The sequence below is a fragment of the Mus caroli genome, chromosome 1 (genome assembly GCF_900094665.2).
Source record: "Mus caroli chromosome 1, CAROLI_EIJ_v1.1, whole genome shotgun sequence".
Classification (NCBI taxonomy): domain Eukaryota; kingdom Metazoa; phylum Chordata; class Mammalia; order Rodentia; family Muridae; genus Mus; species Mus caroli.
Window position 1 is genome coordinate 135383981 of NC_034570.1, and position 17541 is coordinate 135401521.

Sequence of the window (17541 nt, forward strand, 5' to 3'; positions counted from 1 at the left end):
AGCCAGCCACCTTCCAATCTGTTCTTTTATTTTATTTTTACATCAAAATTTACGTAAATTACTTTATATATTCTACCTGTTTCCATCATGCCCTTGTAAATGCTTCTGTTTAGCTATAAAAATGGGCTCTGATTTCTTTCCAGTCTTCAGCACAGTTCATGGCACTTTCCTGAAAGAACTTTATCATTTGGCTTATATGCTAACATACTACCTTTGTTCATCTTTAATTTGCCTGATGTTTCTTTGTATTCACTGTTTTCCTTCCTGAACTCTGAAGTATCACCTTGTTCCCAAGCACCATCTCTTTTTTTTTCCTTTTTATCTTAACTCTTCTAGTAATCCTTGGCTCTCAATGCTAATAATTTTCAAGTTTGTCTTTTCTCCTGAGTTCTGGTCTTAGGCTGGCTTGTTGCATTATCTTTATAACTAGTTTCCTTTTGTTTTTCTTCAGAAAAACCTGGGGGATCTTTTAAAAATATATTTACTTGCTTATAAAAATTTTGGTTAATATTCAGGGTGAGGTGATTCACATGGCCTCATAAGGTCTTAGGCAGCTGAAATATTAAATGTGTTTCAGTTATTTTCAGGCACCACTCTCACATCTTTGGACCATTTAGATATGTGTTCCTTGGGTTCATATCCAAAGACCTCAGCACAGATGTCTGCTTCTTATGACTAATCACTTTGCTCAAATCTTATCCCTTCTGACAGTTTTATTCTCTCTCAGAGATTCTGGCAGTTCTACGCCTTCTAACAGCTTTTATTTCCTGTTAACAATTCTCAGTTGAATTATTGTAGCCTTGCACCTTCTTTCCACATCACTTGATTTTTATTTTTTCAAAGCACTTAAAACTTTATGGAATTATCTATGCATTTGTTTTCTTGTTCCTTGTCTCCTCTGTTTAAGTGGAATACATGGTCTGAGTATATATACTTCTTTCATTTCCTCTCCATCCTCATGTTGTCTTCCACATACGTGGTAGGATTGCTTGAGTCATCTAAGTGGTCTTTTTATTTGCATAAAACAAGATATATCAGAAAATATCTTCTGTTGTTATCTTTGGAAAATTAGTTGGTTCCCAGAGGTAGAAAGTAGGTTGCTGAAGACACTATGAACTACAGACACAGGACCTCCCTGAGGACAGGCTTTCATGGTACAAGAAGGCACCATGAAGCTTCCATAAGAGGGACACACCCAATAGTATTACTTAGCTATGTCATCTATGAACCACAACAATGAGCAGTACAGCATGGCAATTCTAAGGGTGCAGTAGTGGGATGCATATCGTGGCAATATATCCAATAGCTTTCTAATTGAACTTAATACCCACATAATAAAAGTGAATCATGCCTGGTACGGGAGTCTAGCCAGTTATCCAGGGCTAATGAAGAATGCTACTTTATTAAACCACCATACTCTGTATCTACATTGTAAATATTTGCACTTATACCCACAGATTAAGCATATTCCTCAGCCCTCCTCATGGAAACTTCTCTTTGGAACAGGCAGATACCACTGTAGAAACCACAACCAATCTAAATACATAGTTCTGGAGCCCAGTTCTCGTGGACAGTGCAATTGCCACACTTAAGGCTCAGATATCATTTCAAAAGAGGGGCAGACAGGGCCAAGAAGTGGGAGTGGGTGGTTGGGGAGTGGCAGGGGGAGGGTCTGGGGGACTTTTGGGATAGCATTTGAAATGTAAATGAAGAAAATACCTAATTAAAAAAATAAATTAAAAAAAAAGATACAAGGTCCAAAAGTTAAAAGCAACAAGATTATAGTTAATGGTCCAAGCAGTGCAGAAATTAAAGTTGTAAGCCATGGGGAAGTTGAGAACCAGGATTCAAACCATCCCTGATTCTGTCCTTTTTCTCTTTTCCTTTTGATGAGTCTTCTCGAACTTTAGCGATTGAGTCTTTTACTATTCCTGAATGATCGATGTAAAAGTAACATTCTTCATGGAGGGCTGTACATAGTCCTCCTTGTTGAAGGAATAAAAGATCAAGTCCTCTCCTGTTTTGAAGGACTACCTCAGACAAGGAGGTTAGAGAGTCTTGTAAATGGGAAATAGAGGTTTCTATCTTTTCTATATCTGTTTCTATTGCCATTCTAAGAAGCTCATAATTTTTTCCATGCAAATCCAAAGCAGAAGCACCAGTAGCTGCTCCTCCCACACTCAGAGACTTCCTTAGCATCAAACTTTTAAATTTAAAATAAAAAGCATGATTAAAAAAACAAAACAAAACAAAAGAGGGGCAGAAAGATTGTAAGAGCTAGAGAAACAGTGAGTTTGCAGTGATTTTTGGGTCTCCTAGGGATTTCAGAAGCTACATCCAAAAAGTATCATCCTATGATTGCTGAAAAAGTGATGACAACAGACATGCCAAAGTGAATGAAGAAAAGTCTATGTGTCTTCATCTCTAGGCGAAGAACTACAGGCAACAAAGAATGTGGAATGGTGGAGAAATATCCTTCCCCAAGGAATAACAAACAAATTGGCATATACACAGACATATACACAGGTTTCACTGTACAAATTGAACAGTTTGCATTCAAGAGCTCAGGAATATGTGTGTGTATATAACAACAATTATTAAAAAGAAAGAGATCCTGAATTTGAAAGAAATAAAGGGGGCAGGTAATATGGCTTTGAGGAAGAAAGGGAAGAGAAAATGACCTAACTATATTATAATTTACCCAAAAGAAGAAATAGGTAATAAAGCATCTGTCACTAAAATAGAGAAAAAGAAAATTGGTTATGTATTTTCTGGCATTATAGATTCTGACTATTTTAAAAGTTTTGACCTTTCTCCTTTGAAGACTTCTTAGACTTAAGTGATTGTGGTCTTCTACAGTTTCAAATGTATCTTTCTGTATCTTTTTTTGCTTTTGCTTATCTCATTTAGTGTTCAGTTACCAAAAACACCTACAGAACTACTTTTCTCATATTCATGTTGTGAAGTCTGATGCCTTGATAGCAGTTTTGATTTTAGTAACATAATCTGGATTCCTATGATTTGAGGGAAAATCTTAGATAATTTTTCAATATTTTGTTGGATAGATGAAAAGGTTTTTTTTCCTGACACATTTATATTCTTGCCACTTATAAAAAGTAATTTCTAAATATTTAGATATTTGAAAAGATAAAGAATTTTCCGTCACCTGTAGACTTTTTAAAAAGAATAGAGCGTTTCCTGCTTCATTCACTATGGATGATTTTTAAATGACACTTTCACATCAAACACCAAGGAAGCAATACACTGCATTTCTCCATTTAAAAGACACCGTTTATCTATACCAGCCTTAGTTCCTTTTTTTTTTTTTTGTTTTTTGTTTTTTGTTTTTTGAGACAGGGTTTCTCTGTATAGCCCTGGCTGTCCTGGAACTCACTTTGTAGACCAGGCTGGCCTCGAACTCAGAAATCTGCCTGCCTCTGCCTCCCGAGTGCTGGGATTAAAGGCTTGCACCACCACGCCCGGCCAGCCTTAGTTCTTAAATAATTTATTGTATTTAAACTACTGCCATTCAACCTTTTATGTAGCCTTAGGAAAGGCTTTTGCTCAAATGATATCATTTTTGGAATTCCATTTGTGTTGCTTTAAAAATTGGTGTAATCACTATTTTCTATCTTTCCATAGTCTACCATAAATGATGATTCTTTCATTATTTTTAAAGAACTTTTAGATTTTAGAAAATAACTTTTGTTTCCTGTGAAATTTATGTGTGATAGGTCCATAAGCACGCTGCCTAATAACTAAACAGGCTTAGTATCTACTCCCTAAGTGAAAATGCACACATTGTTTTTCAAAAGTATCTTCAATGCTTTGAAAACTTGTTTGCCAGCAGTATATCATCCTATAACATCTGGAATGTATCTAGGTTACAAATATTCTTTTTTTTAAAAAATTTATTTTATTGGTATTTTTTTATTTACATTTCAAATGTTATCCACCTTCCTAGTTAAAACCCCTATCCTCTCCCCATCCCTCCTGTTTCTCTGAGGGCGCTCCCTACCTACCTCATTGCCCTAGCATTCCTCTATGCTAGGGTTACAAACATTTTTAATTGTGAATTAACATCTGATTTTGACATAGATCTGTCAACTTGGATTTTTTTCTACTCTTCTTCCTCATCCTCCTCATCCTTCTTTACCATCTACCCCTTTCTTTTCCTCCTCCTTCTCCTCCTCCTCTCCCTTCACCTCTTCTTTTTCCTCTTCCCCCTCTTCCTCTCCTCCCCTCATTTTCTCCTTTTCTTTTTTCTTCTTCCTTGTTTTTCTTTATTAAGAACAGTGTGATGCTTTCTTGCCCTCACCTTTTTTGTAAACTTTGCTTATTCTTATGATACTATATCTCTAAATTACCGAATCTAGCTAAGCAAGTGCCCAATTGATATTTATATCAAATGATTAACTCTATTTAGTCCATCTATTTTGTCAGGTTTTCATCACTGGCACATACATTGACATAATAAATATAGTTTGATATATTTCTCCTTCCTTACTAATATTTATCTTTCATTGAACAATAGTACATGCCTACTAGGTACAAATGACACTTTTAGTCTCTCAGTGGAATGTGAAATACATAAACAACATCTATTCTTTAAAGAGTTTCACAATTTTTTGAGCAAGTGCCTTTGGAAATAAATTCATTACCCCAACTAGTTATAATTAAAAGAGGAATAATTAATGTACTAACAAAATAGAACAGAAGAATATTTCTAAATCATTTCATAAAAAGGTGGAACTTGAATTTTAATTTTTAAGGGTGTGCAGGATTGGGTGAGAACAAAATGGACAATGAGCAAAAGCCTGTAGCAGGAGAGTTACTGATGTGTAAGTAAGAGATGGAACAGTTGCCACATTGGTGTAAGTTGTGTCTCATAAGCAACTTATCTAGAGATAAATTTCAGAAAACAAATTGGGTTAGGGTATCGTGGATCCTGAATACTAAGAGTTTGGTCTTTTGGTAGAAAAAAGAGGAAAAAATAATTGTACTCACAGAAGTGTACATTATTACTAATAAGAGGAAATGGCAATTAGTTTTGCACTCAAGGGGTTCCATGCATTGAACTATGCCTTTTATGTTCAACCTGTACAATAGTGCTGAATAGAGAGATGATATTATTATCACTTTACAAAAGAGATGTCTGTAACTCTGAAAGTGAGATTAACCCGGCAATGCTGTGAACATGTGTTAGAGCTGATATTAAAACTGTTTGGGAAAGAATCAATACAACTGACCTAACAGGCAAGTTTCTTTTCTTCCATTTAAGTGACCCAAATTTTAGTGCAAAGATTCATGACCATGCTGGTAAGTTATGTCAGAGAACTATGAATAACACTTGGTAAGTAAAAGGCATAGCTCAACCTTTTCAAATGAATGAAAGAAAGAAATTATGACACACACATTTTCAATGGAGTGGCTTATAACTCAAGATAGGTGATTAGGTGGTACCCCAGATCTGGAGATGTAGAACATGAGGAGCAGAGCCTCAGAGTCTGAGTTAGAGGGACTAAGGAACTCAAATAGAAAAAGCCAGGAGTCTAAATTTCAACTCTCCCACCATTGCCTTGTGAGTCAGAAATAACAGATGTTGTATTAAAGAATGTTCCTGAGGCTTTGAGAGTAGGTAGTGTCCTAGGAACATAGAGGTCCCCAGAAGTGACAGGATGTACTGTCTAGAATAACCCTGCGCACCCACTAATTTAAGTACCATAATACTACAGCTATCTCTTGTTCACAGTCAGGAGATCTGAACAATTCATTATTCACGGAGAGCCTCACATGGGAAAGTCCCTAATAAAGAGGTAAGTTCATAAATAAAAATTAGCAGATAGTTAATAGGGATGATAACACTATGAGAAAGGAACTAAGTTCAGTGGCATTTTGAGTTCCCTCTACTTTTTAAAACTTGTCTTCTTGTTATTATCATTTTCTACCATCTACCATTTTTTGTTCCAAATATAATAGGCAGTTATCCTGAGTACCCCTCATTCTTTATATTAACTGCATTGAGCTTCTAAAGTTATGTTTTCACCTACATAGTTATGACTTTTCCTTTGTATTGCTTAGACTCCGATGTTGGCGCCATTATACCTGTACCGAACCACTGGAATTAAAGACTGAAGAGCTTCACACAGTTTTAGAATGAGGCTCGAATGGTTGTTAGTTTTGACAGCACTTAGAACAGCAACTTTAAAAAAAATAGTTTCCAAGCACTAACTTTAGCAAGTTATGGGAAGGCAGTATATTTCAGTATGTGTTACTATTTCAGCATATTCCCAATGGGTTTTATACATATACTTGTGAAGAATAGAGACCCACAGTGACTAATCTTGTTTTAATTAACACCAAAGAAAATAACAGTGGTTGGCATGACAAACTATTTTCAGGTTTTCCTTTTTTAACTGTGTCAGTTGCCATTTAGAAGGCAGCGAGCAGAGCCACACTTGTCATCTGGTACCCCTCCCCCACAGCTATGAACGTGAAACAGGCCACTCATTAAAAGATGACGTGAACATCATACTCACATTTTGTAGCCATCAGACTTTCCAAAGATTGGGCCCATTTTAAAACTTCATCCAAAGTAAGGCTTTGAAAAGAAACAAAAGCACTGATTGGGCTAAATAACTATCAAAGTTTTGCTGAACGAAATAAACTTAGGCTATATTGAGAAGAATATCATTTACATTGCTCATTATCCTTTGACCTTTTATGTTTTACTTTTCACTGAATTTTAAACTGTTAAAACTATAAGAGGTATATACTTGAGATTATAAAATAAATATTAAAGATAGTTGTATAATCTCATTTCCTATTTCCTGTCAGAATTGTGATAGATGTAGCTTTTGTTATATATATGTTTGTGTTTTCAACCAAGAAATTATATTTTCCATGCCTAGTTTCCATGTCTATGTTCTCCTTGTACCCATTTTATATGTGATTACCATGATCTTAGTCTTTAACTTATAATTACAAATTAATCATACATAGAACATCTTGGTGACAGTGTGAAATTCTACAAGGGGCCTTTCAGAACTTATTTAGTTAATCTAAACAATTCAGAGTACTTTTTATTTTTCCCCCATGAAAACTACATGTGGTCAGACTTATATGGCAGCTTCTTATTTGATGTGTAGGTACTTAGGTATTGAATTTTGAAGGTCAGATGACATTGGACCTAACAGAATGAACAAAGCTGTCCTTGAAGGTGTTGGCTTGAATGCTTCATTTCAGTTTCTGTTGGTAAGATTCATGAGGTGACTGGTAAGGGATCTTGCTTTCTTACATGAAATAACTTTATTTTCCAATATCTGGATCTCGAATATAATCATCAGCATCCAGCTCCTTCCTGTGTGTCATCTCACCTTTTGCACTGGTATAAGAAAACTGAAGATACCACCTAGGCCTCCTTGCTGCATGGTAGAGTCAGCCTGAATGTTGATTCTTTAAGACTGAGTGTCAGCATTAACTGGTTATGAACATAACAAAAGCTTAAAGAAGTTAAGTGGTCCAGAACCTGGAACAATATTAGTCCTGTAGCAACTCTGATGGTCCTGCCAGCTCCACAGTGACTTTCACATCAGCTTCTAGGCTGAACAGTGCACTGTGCCGAGTGCTCTCAAAAACATTTGCATGAAATGGTTTCTGACTCATTGTCCTTTTCACTCACTAGAACTTCAGAGGAATAAGCTAAAACAGTGCTGTCAATTGATTGAAGCGGGAAGTGGGAGGCAGGTTTCTTGCATACTTTTCTATCTCACAGATTTCCTTGTAGAGGAAAGACTTAAAATCTCCAGTGAGGGGACAAAATATCATTGTGTTGGGAAAAGATTGTGAAGAGAATGTCTTTGCCTGTGAGATTTATGGGTCTTACAGATGCAGACCATGGTTGGAGAAATTACCCTTGCTTGTTTTCTGTGTCATAGATTTTGTGCAGGCTCATGATGAAGATGATTTCCTCAGATTATTTAAAGGTTATTTTAAGTACTTTTGCCAATCAACCTGAGTTTTCTGATTTGAGTTCTCTGGTTTCGTGCCTTTTCTTTTTCTGGGTAGAAGAGGCAGCAAAAAGCAATCGACATGGGGGCTTTATGAAACTTGGCATTGATACTTAGAGTCTGAGGGTTGGGGGACTACAATCCTGATGCAGGACTTAATACATCTCTACACCTTAGTTTTGTTATTATCTCTACATCTGACAGAGTTATTTTTTATTAGATACTTTCTTTATTTACATTTCAAATGTTATCCCCTTTCCTGGTTTCCCCTCCGAAAACCCCCTATCCCCTACCCCCTACCCCTGCTTACAAATCCACCCACTCCTGCTTCCTGGCCCTGGCTCTCCCCTATACTGGGGCATAGAACCTTCACAGGACCAAGGGCCTCTCCTCCCATTGATGACTGACTAGGCCATCCTCTGCTACATTTGAAGCTGGAGCAATGAGTCCCACCATGTGTTTTCTTTTGTTGGTGATTTAGTCCCAGGGAGCTCTTGGGGGTACAAGTTAGTTCATATGTTGCTCCTCCTATGGGGCTGCAAACCCCTTCAGCTCCTTGGGTCCTTCCTTTCTCTAGCTCCTTCATTGGGGACCCTGTGCTCAGTCCAATGGATGGCTGTGAGCATCCACTTCTGTATTCATCAGGCACTGGCAGAGCCTCCCAGGAGACAGTTATATCAGACTCCCTGACAGAGTTATTATGATTAATATCATAATTATCAGTTATTATTATTAATATCAAATGACATTAAGCAGCCTTATAAATATGAATTCTCTCTTCCTGAACTCCTTCTTCCTGTTGAAGATATACAAGGCAGAGAAGAAGAAACCCAAATTCTGATTATAATAGGCCTTAGGGATAACAAATAGAAGACAGTTATTTTCAGTCATTCAGTTATATCTTTCTCCATGGGTATGCACGCATGGTTCCCAAACCTTCAACTGGTCACTAGAATTTTGAGCACTGGGGTTTATCACCCACCACTACATCTACCTTTCTTCACCAAGCCATAGTTTATGACCTTTTGAGATTGTCCTTACTTTACTGGGAGGTCAGACGGGTCAAGAGTTCTGATCCACAAGGATGTGTTCAGAACTGAGGCCTTCAGTGTGACCTAGGTTAGTTTAACAGGGTCAATCTACAATCTGTTAATTCTTTGTGATAATCCCAACTGTGGACTATCCTTTAATTACCCTTTACATTTTAATCTACCAGGTCACAGTGAAATGGGAGGAAGGCTGGATCTTTACAATAAAATGTATCCCAGATCAGGAGGCTTAGGCAGTAAGATCACAAGGCTGGGATGGCCTGGCCTGTAAGGACAGACACTGTAAAAAGCAAGGAAACAAGCAAATAATAAATTTGCCTGCATTCAGAGAAGATCAAGAACTTGATAGGCTTCCATTCCCATCAACCCCAGGAAGGAATGAAGATTTCTGCTGCGTCTTACGAGGGGTTTAATTATGAGAATGTGTTACATTTAAAAAAAACCTTTAATAAAAATACCACAAGACTGTATTGTAAAGAATGTTTGTGCTCCAGTAAGGGGAATGTCAGGGCCAGAAAGCGGAGTAGGTGGGTTGGAGAACAGGGTATAGGGAACTTTCAGGATAGCATTTGAAATGTAAATGAAGAAAATATTTAATAAAAACCTTTGTAACATATCTCTAAAGCATTAAAGTTACCAAAATTTCAGGTGTACACTATGAATATGGAAATCGTGACACATGATTGCTTCTCTGATGGAGTTTCTCATGTGTAAATGAAAATTTTATTTTCTCAGAAATATATATTTAGAGCAAAATATATTAAAGAAGATATGTACCTATTTATCATGTGACTAAGAATTCTTTTAAGTGTCCATGACATTTAAAAGCTACTTACTTTGAAGGGAGCCTCTTAGATTCATCTCTGCATAGCTTACAAATCCAACAGATATGACTACTCATTTTTTCTAAAAAAAAAATAGTATATAGGTATATAATTTAGTCATATAAAATGATTTCTTGAGAGAGTCAATTTTCAAAGAACATATAAAGTCATAAATCACAAAACATGAATTCTTAAAGCTACTAGATGTTACTGTGGGTCATGAAGAAAAAACAGGGGAAATGACTCACTTCATACATATTCCATAAGAATGTAAGTGATTAGGTTTCTCAGTGACTATGGAATTCCTCTTTCCCATCTACTCATTAATAACAGCTTTTCCCCCCTAAATGTAGAACTCAGAGAGCTGTATTTTAATTAGAAGTCACTGACAATGAACTCATTAACTTCTAAAGCTTCCTTTTTGGGACAATTCTTATTTTTAGAGTACTCCCTAAATATATGAAGGGAAACTTGCCTCTTTGTAATTAGTCAAATTAAATAGCGTAAGCAGCCAAATTAAAAACTCCTGAAAAATGCATTCTGAGAAGAGTAATTGCTACATATTTGGGCAGTTTTGGACATTGTAACTTTGAAATTCCGACAGAGTTGACTTAGTCTAGGCTAAGTGTATATATAGCAATGGGTGTCATGGTAGGCTTTTTAAAACTTGGGACTTTGAAAGAAACAGCTAAAAACATGCTAGGAGTAATTGAATCCATGTTTTACATAAAATCTGGAGATAGTTTAGTAGCATATATATGCTACTAATTATATATATATATATAATATATATAGGATATTGTATAGAAAATTCACCCTTGTCACACTAACAAATTCACTGGCACACACTACCAGCATACAAGATAGAGAAGTTGAGAGAGAGTCCTGCCTCTGTATCCATATATATATATATATATATATATATATATATATATATATATATATACCTGACAATGAACTCATCAACTTCTAAAGCTTCCTTTTTGGGACAATTCTTATTTTTAGAGTGCTCCCTAAATATATGAAGGAAAACTTGCCTCTTTATTTGAAGTTATATGAAGTAAACACAGGATCAATAGTGTCTATGACTTTATTGACTCATTCAAAGTGTCTTGAACTCCTGTTCTCTGCCAAGCTTTCAATGGCAGTGAGTGATCTATATAGACCTACCTCACTTCTCCTCTTCCTGTCCTTATGGGCAAGATAAAAAACATGGGATTTTCTTAGAGGGGCTGTATATCTGCAGGAGGAGAACTGAGTCAGAGTTAAGAATAGTCAGTGAAGCCATCTAAGCAGGAGCCAATGAGATATGCTGACATGGAGAATGGAGGTGGGCTTGCTTAGGTAAAGGTTAGGAGGTAATGGTTAGTTGAATGCAGGAAAGGAAGATGCTGCCAGATCTGTTAGAATGCCATTCATGAGCAACGTGGATCAGATTAGGCAGCAACAAGGTGGAGAAAGTAGTAAGAATGGAGTGCCAATCCCTTCATCCCCATCTGTTGTGGAAGCTGTTAAAGAATGATACAGCAGGGATACAGAGGCAGGACTCTCTCTCAACTTCTTTATCTTGTATGCTGGTAGTGTGTGCCAGTGAATTTGTTAGTGTGACAAGGGTGAATTTTCTAAACAATATCCATGGTTAGAATACATGAGAGAAGTGGGAAAAGTAATAGAGTAAGCATTGTGCAGCTAAATAGATGTGCATGAGGGAACACATGGGAGGAAGGAAGGCTAATTGATTAAGGTTCTTTTTATTTTAAATATAGTAACATATGTAGACAGAAAAGTTTATTATGTAGCTATGTGTATATGCAACTAGAGTTTAGATGACCTTAAATGCCGGCAAAAAAACATTGCATTTTAAAGTGTGGCTAATAATAATTTACCAAAGTTTTAAGATATCAAAGCAGTGAAAATAGAAGTCTTTTTTATTTTTATTTTTAAATCAGACTAAAGATGATTATAATGAAATAACTTGAGGCTAAGTGAGCTGAGACATTGACTGGCTATTTATAATGATGCTTTATATAACTGGACCCTGAACTCTATTGGTGAAGCTGAGTTTCTATACCTAGTGTCTCTTGTTTATTCTTGAACATTCTCACTGTTAATGCAACTACTCATCCTTGTCTCCTACAAGGACTCAGTATTTCTTCTTCAATAATTGATTTTGTTTCATTGTCTTTTCAGTCCAACTACTAGAGCCATGTGTACATATTTTCATATTTTTATGATCTCTGTAGCACTAATATATATCTGTTGTAGATTATAATATTCTTAATAGATAATAATGGAATCAGACAAAACCACAGCAGTCAGTGTGCAATAGTCACTGAGGTCAGATGCACAGTGGAGGTACTTTGTGAATTCACTAGGCTTTAGGGGTTTCCCAGAGCCCCTGAGAATGGTATATTCAGATAGCTCAGAGTTCTGAAACTAGAATAACACATGCTTGAATTGAGGCTTTTCTTAGCTGTGTGCCATTGGGCGTATTAATTTACCTCTCAGATTATCTATTTCCTTTTCTCTGAAGTGGAACAATGAAGATTAGAAAAATAGATGCATGCAAAAGGTTTCTGTTCCGGTTTATCTGACCTTTAGCTCCTTGTACTCTGTCACTTAGGAAGTGTTTCCCAAGCCTGTTTGTAGGAAGGAAGTATGCATACTATCAGACTATATTCCTTTCTCCTTTTAAAATTTCAAATCAGATGACTACTTTTCCTGACTAATATTGATCATTCTTCTACATGTGAATATACTCTCTGTAAATCCCGTTTCTTTCCTCACCCCCCCCCATTTTTTTCTGCTACCTCATTTTCTTTACTGTTTTAGAGATTAGTTCAAAGATGGAGTTGGGTAAGTCAGCTCCAGGTATTTAGAATCCTCCAGGAATACATGTCATACTGAAGGACAGAAACCACAAGATTTTGCATGGCCAGAAGTTTAAACGCTAGAGTAGAAAGGTGAGAGAGAACAGTTCCCCAAATTTGTCCTCTTGAAGATAATTGTGCAGGTTGTCTCTTCTATGTAGATGCACAGTACAAAGGGAACCAAGAGGGTGAGATCCATATAGGCACCCTTGCCAAGCTACAGGACCTCAAGAAGCTACAAGAACCCATGTGTGGTTCTAATTTTTCTAATCCCACCAAAGCTCTGTCTAGATCAACAGTACCCTGTGCTCAGTAACATGATTGAGATAGAACAATGTTCTATGCTACAAGCTGTTCATTACTTGGGCAACATTTACAGGATTGCTATATAGCTATAAATATACATACATTAAATACATATACATGCTATATAAAGTTCTAACTTATCAACTACTATTTTAAATAACTTCACATATCATTCAATATACATATGTAGCAGGTGTTTTCATATAACTTATGTGTTCCAAGTCACAATCAAAGATTTTTTAGATTACAGAATATAAGGAAAATACAATTTCATAAAATTACCAATGATTAAAATTGCAGAAAATATTTAGAATACATAGAGCACAGAAAGAATTGTGTTCTAAGATATTCTCTGGCTTTCGTCAAGCTATTACTTGATGGATATTGTCCTAACATCGCAAGTCTGTTTCCAGGTCTGCCCGGGACCTTCAGCCCTGTTTTGCACATTAAGATTTCTAGAACTAAATACCCACCCTCATGCCTGTGTGCTTTCATATTGTTTGTTATTGGATTCATGAGCGTGCACCATACTTTGCTGGAATGAAGGACAACACTTTTATATCTCACCATGTTCTCTAGATTGAAATAAAGAGGCAAGTCACAAATATTTAATTTTAAATGAAAAGGTCAGAGCGACCAATTGAGCTCACACGTTCTTCCAACCAAAACACTGGTAAAATGAGAGATAAAGAGCATACAAGACTTCAACACGAAGGGGAAGAAAACGAGTAAAGAAAAAAGGAAAAAAGAATGAAATATTTTAAAGTTGTTTTGGAAGCTTGGAAGCAGATGGAGGGTGAAGTTAAAATTCTGAGACCTCTAGAGTGAGAGGAAACACAGACTTTGGAATTTCATTTGACCAAATGAAGAACACATAACTCATAGTCTGTGGACAAAGAATTGCTAGAAGACGTATTCTCTAAATACCTCTAATTTAAAAATAAAAAGAAATCGTGGCCATTCCACATCTTACAATCTTTTGTCATTAAATCGTACATCTTCATTGTTAGTCTCCACCAAAATATGAAATGGCAGGGTCAAGTGGTCTCAAACTTACAGTAGAGGGACTTTAGTCAGTATTTTTTAAAAAAATGGTGAATTCTATTTTTTTTAAAAGAAGTATAATAAGCATTTAAATTAATGTACCCAATTCGTAAACTTAAATTGGTTTTATTGGATAAATGCAGCTAAGCACAACTTTAGTTAAATTATATTTTTCAAATTAGAGCACAAATGAAAACTAAAAGCTAACCTCAAATTCTCCTAGAACTTGCATTCTATTTTGGTAAAAGAGAGTTCCCAGGTTAGGACGACCTAAATTGATGTGATGTGACAGTAGATAAACTTACCAGGCTTCAAATCAGCAATGATCCTGTTTTTCTCATGCTGGTACAATGATATAGAAACACTCCATTAACCTAAGAAAAAATTAATGATAAAAGTAAGTGGAAGTAGAAAGATTAGTGTGAATGTACAACATTTTGCAAGGATTTCTATAAGTACTTTACCTTTGTTTTCAACCAATAACTTTTACATTATTTCATAGGTTATTATAAAATACATGAAATAAACTTTATCTGTCTCTTCATTGGTTTTTATTTTACTTTCTTATGATTGTCTTAAATACATGTTATTTTGCTGACTTTTTTTTTCTGTACTCTGTTGGTAAAATTAGTGTGTAACTTAACAACTCTTTTTTTATTTTTCAGAGCTGAGGACTGAACCCAGGGCCTTGTGCTTGCTAGGAAAGTGCTCTGCCCCTGAGTTAAATCCCCAATCTCACTACACTAACTCTTTAAGCATAGTATATTTAGGGTGAATATCATTCTTCATACTTTTTCAATATTTTCTTTGGATAACTATTTTTTTTAAAAGGAGCACATTTCATCAGTAAGACTACTAATAAATACACTGCTAATAGTATGGCGTAAATAGATTCACATGTCCTCCTGCCTTTAAATTAAGTCTTAAAGTATAATAAAGACAAATAAATCTAAAATTTTGTCTTTTAGTCCTGACAGGTAATCAATAAATTCTTTCTGTTCATATTCAAACAAACAACCATACAACATATTTCCACCCCATTCTCTTTTATATTAGTGGGTTGAATGCAGTTTAGAAAAACTTGGACTGCTTTTCATGTTAACCAACTCTTTTTTTGCAATAGTACAAAAATTCCTGTCCTTAAAATAACAGTAATTTTGTGAAGTTGTACTTAGGCACAGCATAAGGAAAGAAGACATTATATATGCCACATTTAACAGGGCTTCTGACAGACCTTACCAACATAAAACCCACTGGAATTAGCAGATCTAATAAACTGATAGAAGCAATCAGTGATTTGAATACTAAATTTTCTGATTTTTATATTATCTCTACCATACACATAAAAACCACATGAAAATAACATATTCTAAAATGAAATATATATTCTGCTGTCTTGTTTAATTTTTATAGAAAGCAATTCTTAGTTTGAGGTACAGAAAATCTAAGCCAAGAATGAAATATGTATTTACAATTTTGTTTATTTCCTGGAAAAAAATACCTTACATGCACTGCTACAGCTCAGCTACTGAAGTCAGTACCCATTAGAAATTATATCAAGACAACATTCTTCTATTTTACCAACTCTTCTACTGAATCTCATACTCACAAGTATATCCCGTGGAGCAGTCTACCAAGCTACATTTTATTTTCTCCTTGTTACGATCCTTTTGAAATCAGGCTCTGAAATTGCACGAGACACCAAGTACTTTATTTTTCCTGGCATAAAAACACGCCACTGTCTGTATAATTACCTTCTATGGCACTCCCGGTCTCTGTGCTATGAAATTCTAGTTTTACAGACACATATCTATGCAAAGAGAGGTTTTTTGAATATGGAAAGTAGTGCTGTGGCATTGCAATGCCTTGCTGATAAAAGAGGTTTTTATCTAAACTTATCAGAACATCTGACATGTCCAGATGGCTGGAAGCAGCAGCTCTGGAGAATTTTCAACTGTTGTAGTCAAAACTTCTCCTCTGAATAATTAATTTTTCCAGCTTTTGTCAATGTGCAGCCTAAAGGAAAATCCCCTTAAAAAAAAAAAGACCTGAATACAAATGAACTACCATTGCAAACACTATTATCAAGTCATGGGAACTATTGACAGCAACCTGTTCACAATAGTCAATTGATTAAAGACCTGAAACAACCTAAGGGCTCTCTCTTTATTTTTGGGCTCAACCTTGTAGCTCTTTCTGCTGTTCCTCTGAGCCAGTATTTTGACTGTTATTGTTTGTTGATCTGATATTTAGTCAGTTGACATGCCTGCTAAACATTGAACTGAACACCACACTTCAGACATGATCTACTAAATACAGACTGTAGGGAGATGTTTAATGCCCTTGTCTTATGTCTAGTATTTGAGTGTGTGTGTGTGTGAACTCTCAGAACTCTCTCATAGAAATGCTGGCATAAAATAATAAAATAGCAAGAAGGAACAGGATGTCATTGAGCACTTTACCTGTATCTCACCACACTTCTTCTTGCTCCATTATCCCTTTTTGTTTTCTTGCACTCTGTGGTTACTCCAAGTTTATACTCAAATCTAAAGATTTTGAGGGATGATCCGCAAATAAGATATATTTGTCTTTCTGGACCTGGGTTACCTCACTCAGTATAATAGTGTCCAGTTCTGCCCATTTACCTGCATCTCGTATTTCCAGCTTCTCTTTAGAGTTGAATAGAATTACATTGTCTAGGTGTCCAGATTTTATTATTCATTCATCAATTCAAGGACATTGAGATTATTTCCATTGTTCCACTGATTATAGCGATTGTTCACAAAGTGATCACTGAAAAATGACAATGAAGAATGACCAGTGACTGACTTGAAAGGGACTCTGTTTCCATTCCCAGTCATCAGCCCTGTATTTCTCTTTCAGTCAAGTCCAAAGTAATAAAAATTAAAACGTGTACGATTAGCTATTGTTTAATATTTCCCTGTGGGTTATTTTATAATTTTATATAGTGTTTAAACAGTTGAACAGAGACAGTTGCAACAGAACCTGAGTTTTTAAAGACCAAGTATATTTTCAGGCTTGAGGAAAGTAGGCTAAAGCATATAACAAGATCAGCAGACCTACAGCATAAAGGGTGAGGCTTTTTATGTCACATAGCTCAGGCCTTTTGCTCATTTGTCCAATGTGTCTTCCATGAATGCCATTACATGTAGGTCTACATACAACTTCATGTGCCCCATATCTTAGTAGCATCTTACCTCTCTACCCAGGGCTAGGTGTTTCAGTATTACATAGAGCCATGGGTTCCCTTGAGACTCTCAAGAGCATTCTGAGACTGTCAATAGCTGAATTTACTCAACCTTGGCAGAGGGGTTTTCCAGCCTTCCTCCTTGCCATCTTGTTTATTTAATATGTTAATTTTGTAAGGCTTTAAGGCCTTCTGACCTCACTCTTGGTCCCATTTTTCTGCCTCAGTACA

The 17541-nt window shown here is 35.9% G+C and overlaps 1 protein-coding gene across 2 annotated transcripts in view; it reads right to left on the reverse strand.

The window, feature by feature from the left end:
• The window catches only part of Rgs13 (regulator of G protein signaling 13), a 34747-nt gene extending 18779 nt beyond the window's left edge, over nucleotides 1-15968 (reverse strand). Inside the window, exons 1-4 of one of the 2 annotated variants that reach the window (XM_021174586.1) lie at nucleotides 15857-15968; nucleotides 14408-14476; nucleotides 9895-9964; nucleotides 6540-6601 (exon numbers count right to left, since the gene is read on the reverse strand). In XM_021174586.1, the coding sequence (XP_021030245.1) occupies nucleotides 6540-6601; nucleotides 9895-9959 (127 nt within the window). In that variant the 5' untranslated portion in view covers nucleotides 9960-9964; nucleotides 14408-14476; nucleotides 15857-15968. Of the gene's footprint in view, nucleotides 1-6539; nucleotides 6602-9894; nucleotides 9965-14407; nucleotides 14477-15711 lie in introns of both variants that reach the window. The other variant, XM_021174593.2, reaches the window with a different exon arrangement.
• Between the last annotated feature and the right edge of the window lie 1573 nt (nucleotides 15969-17541).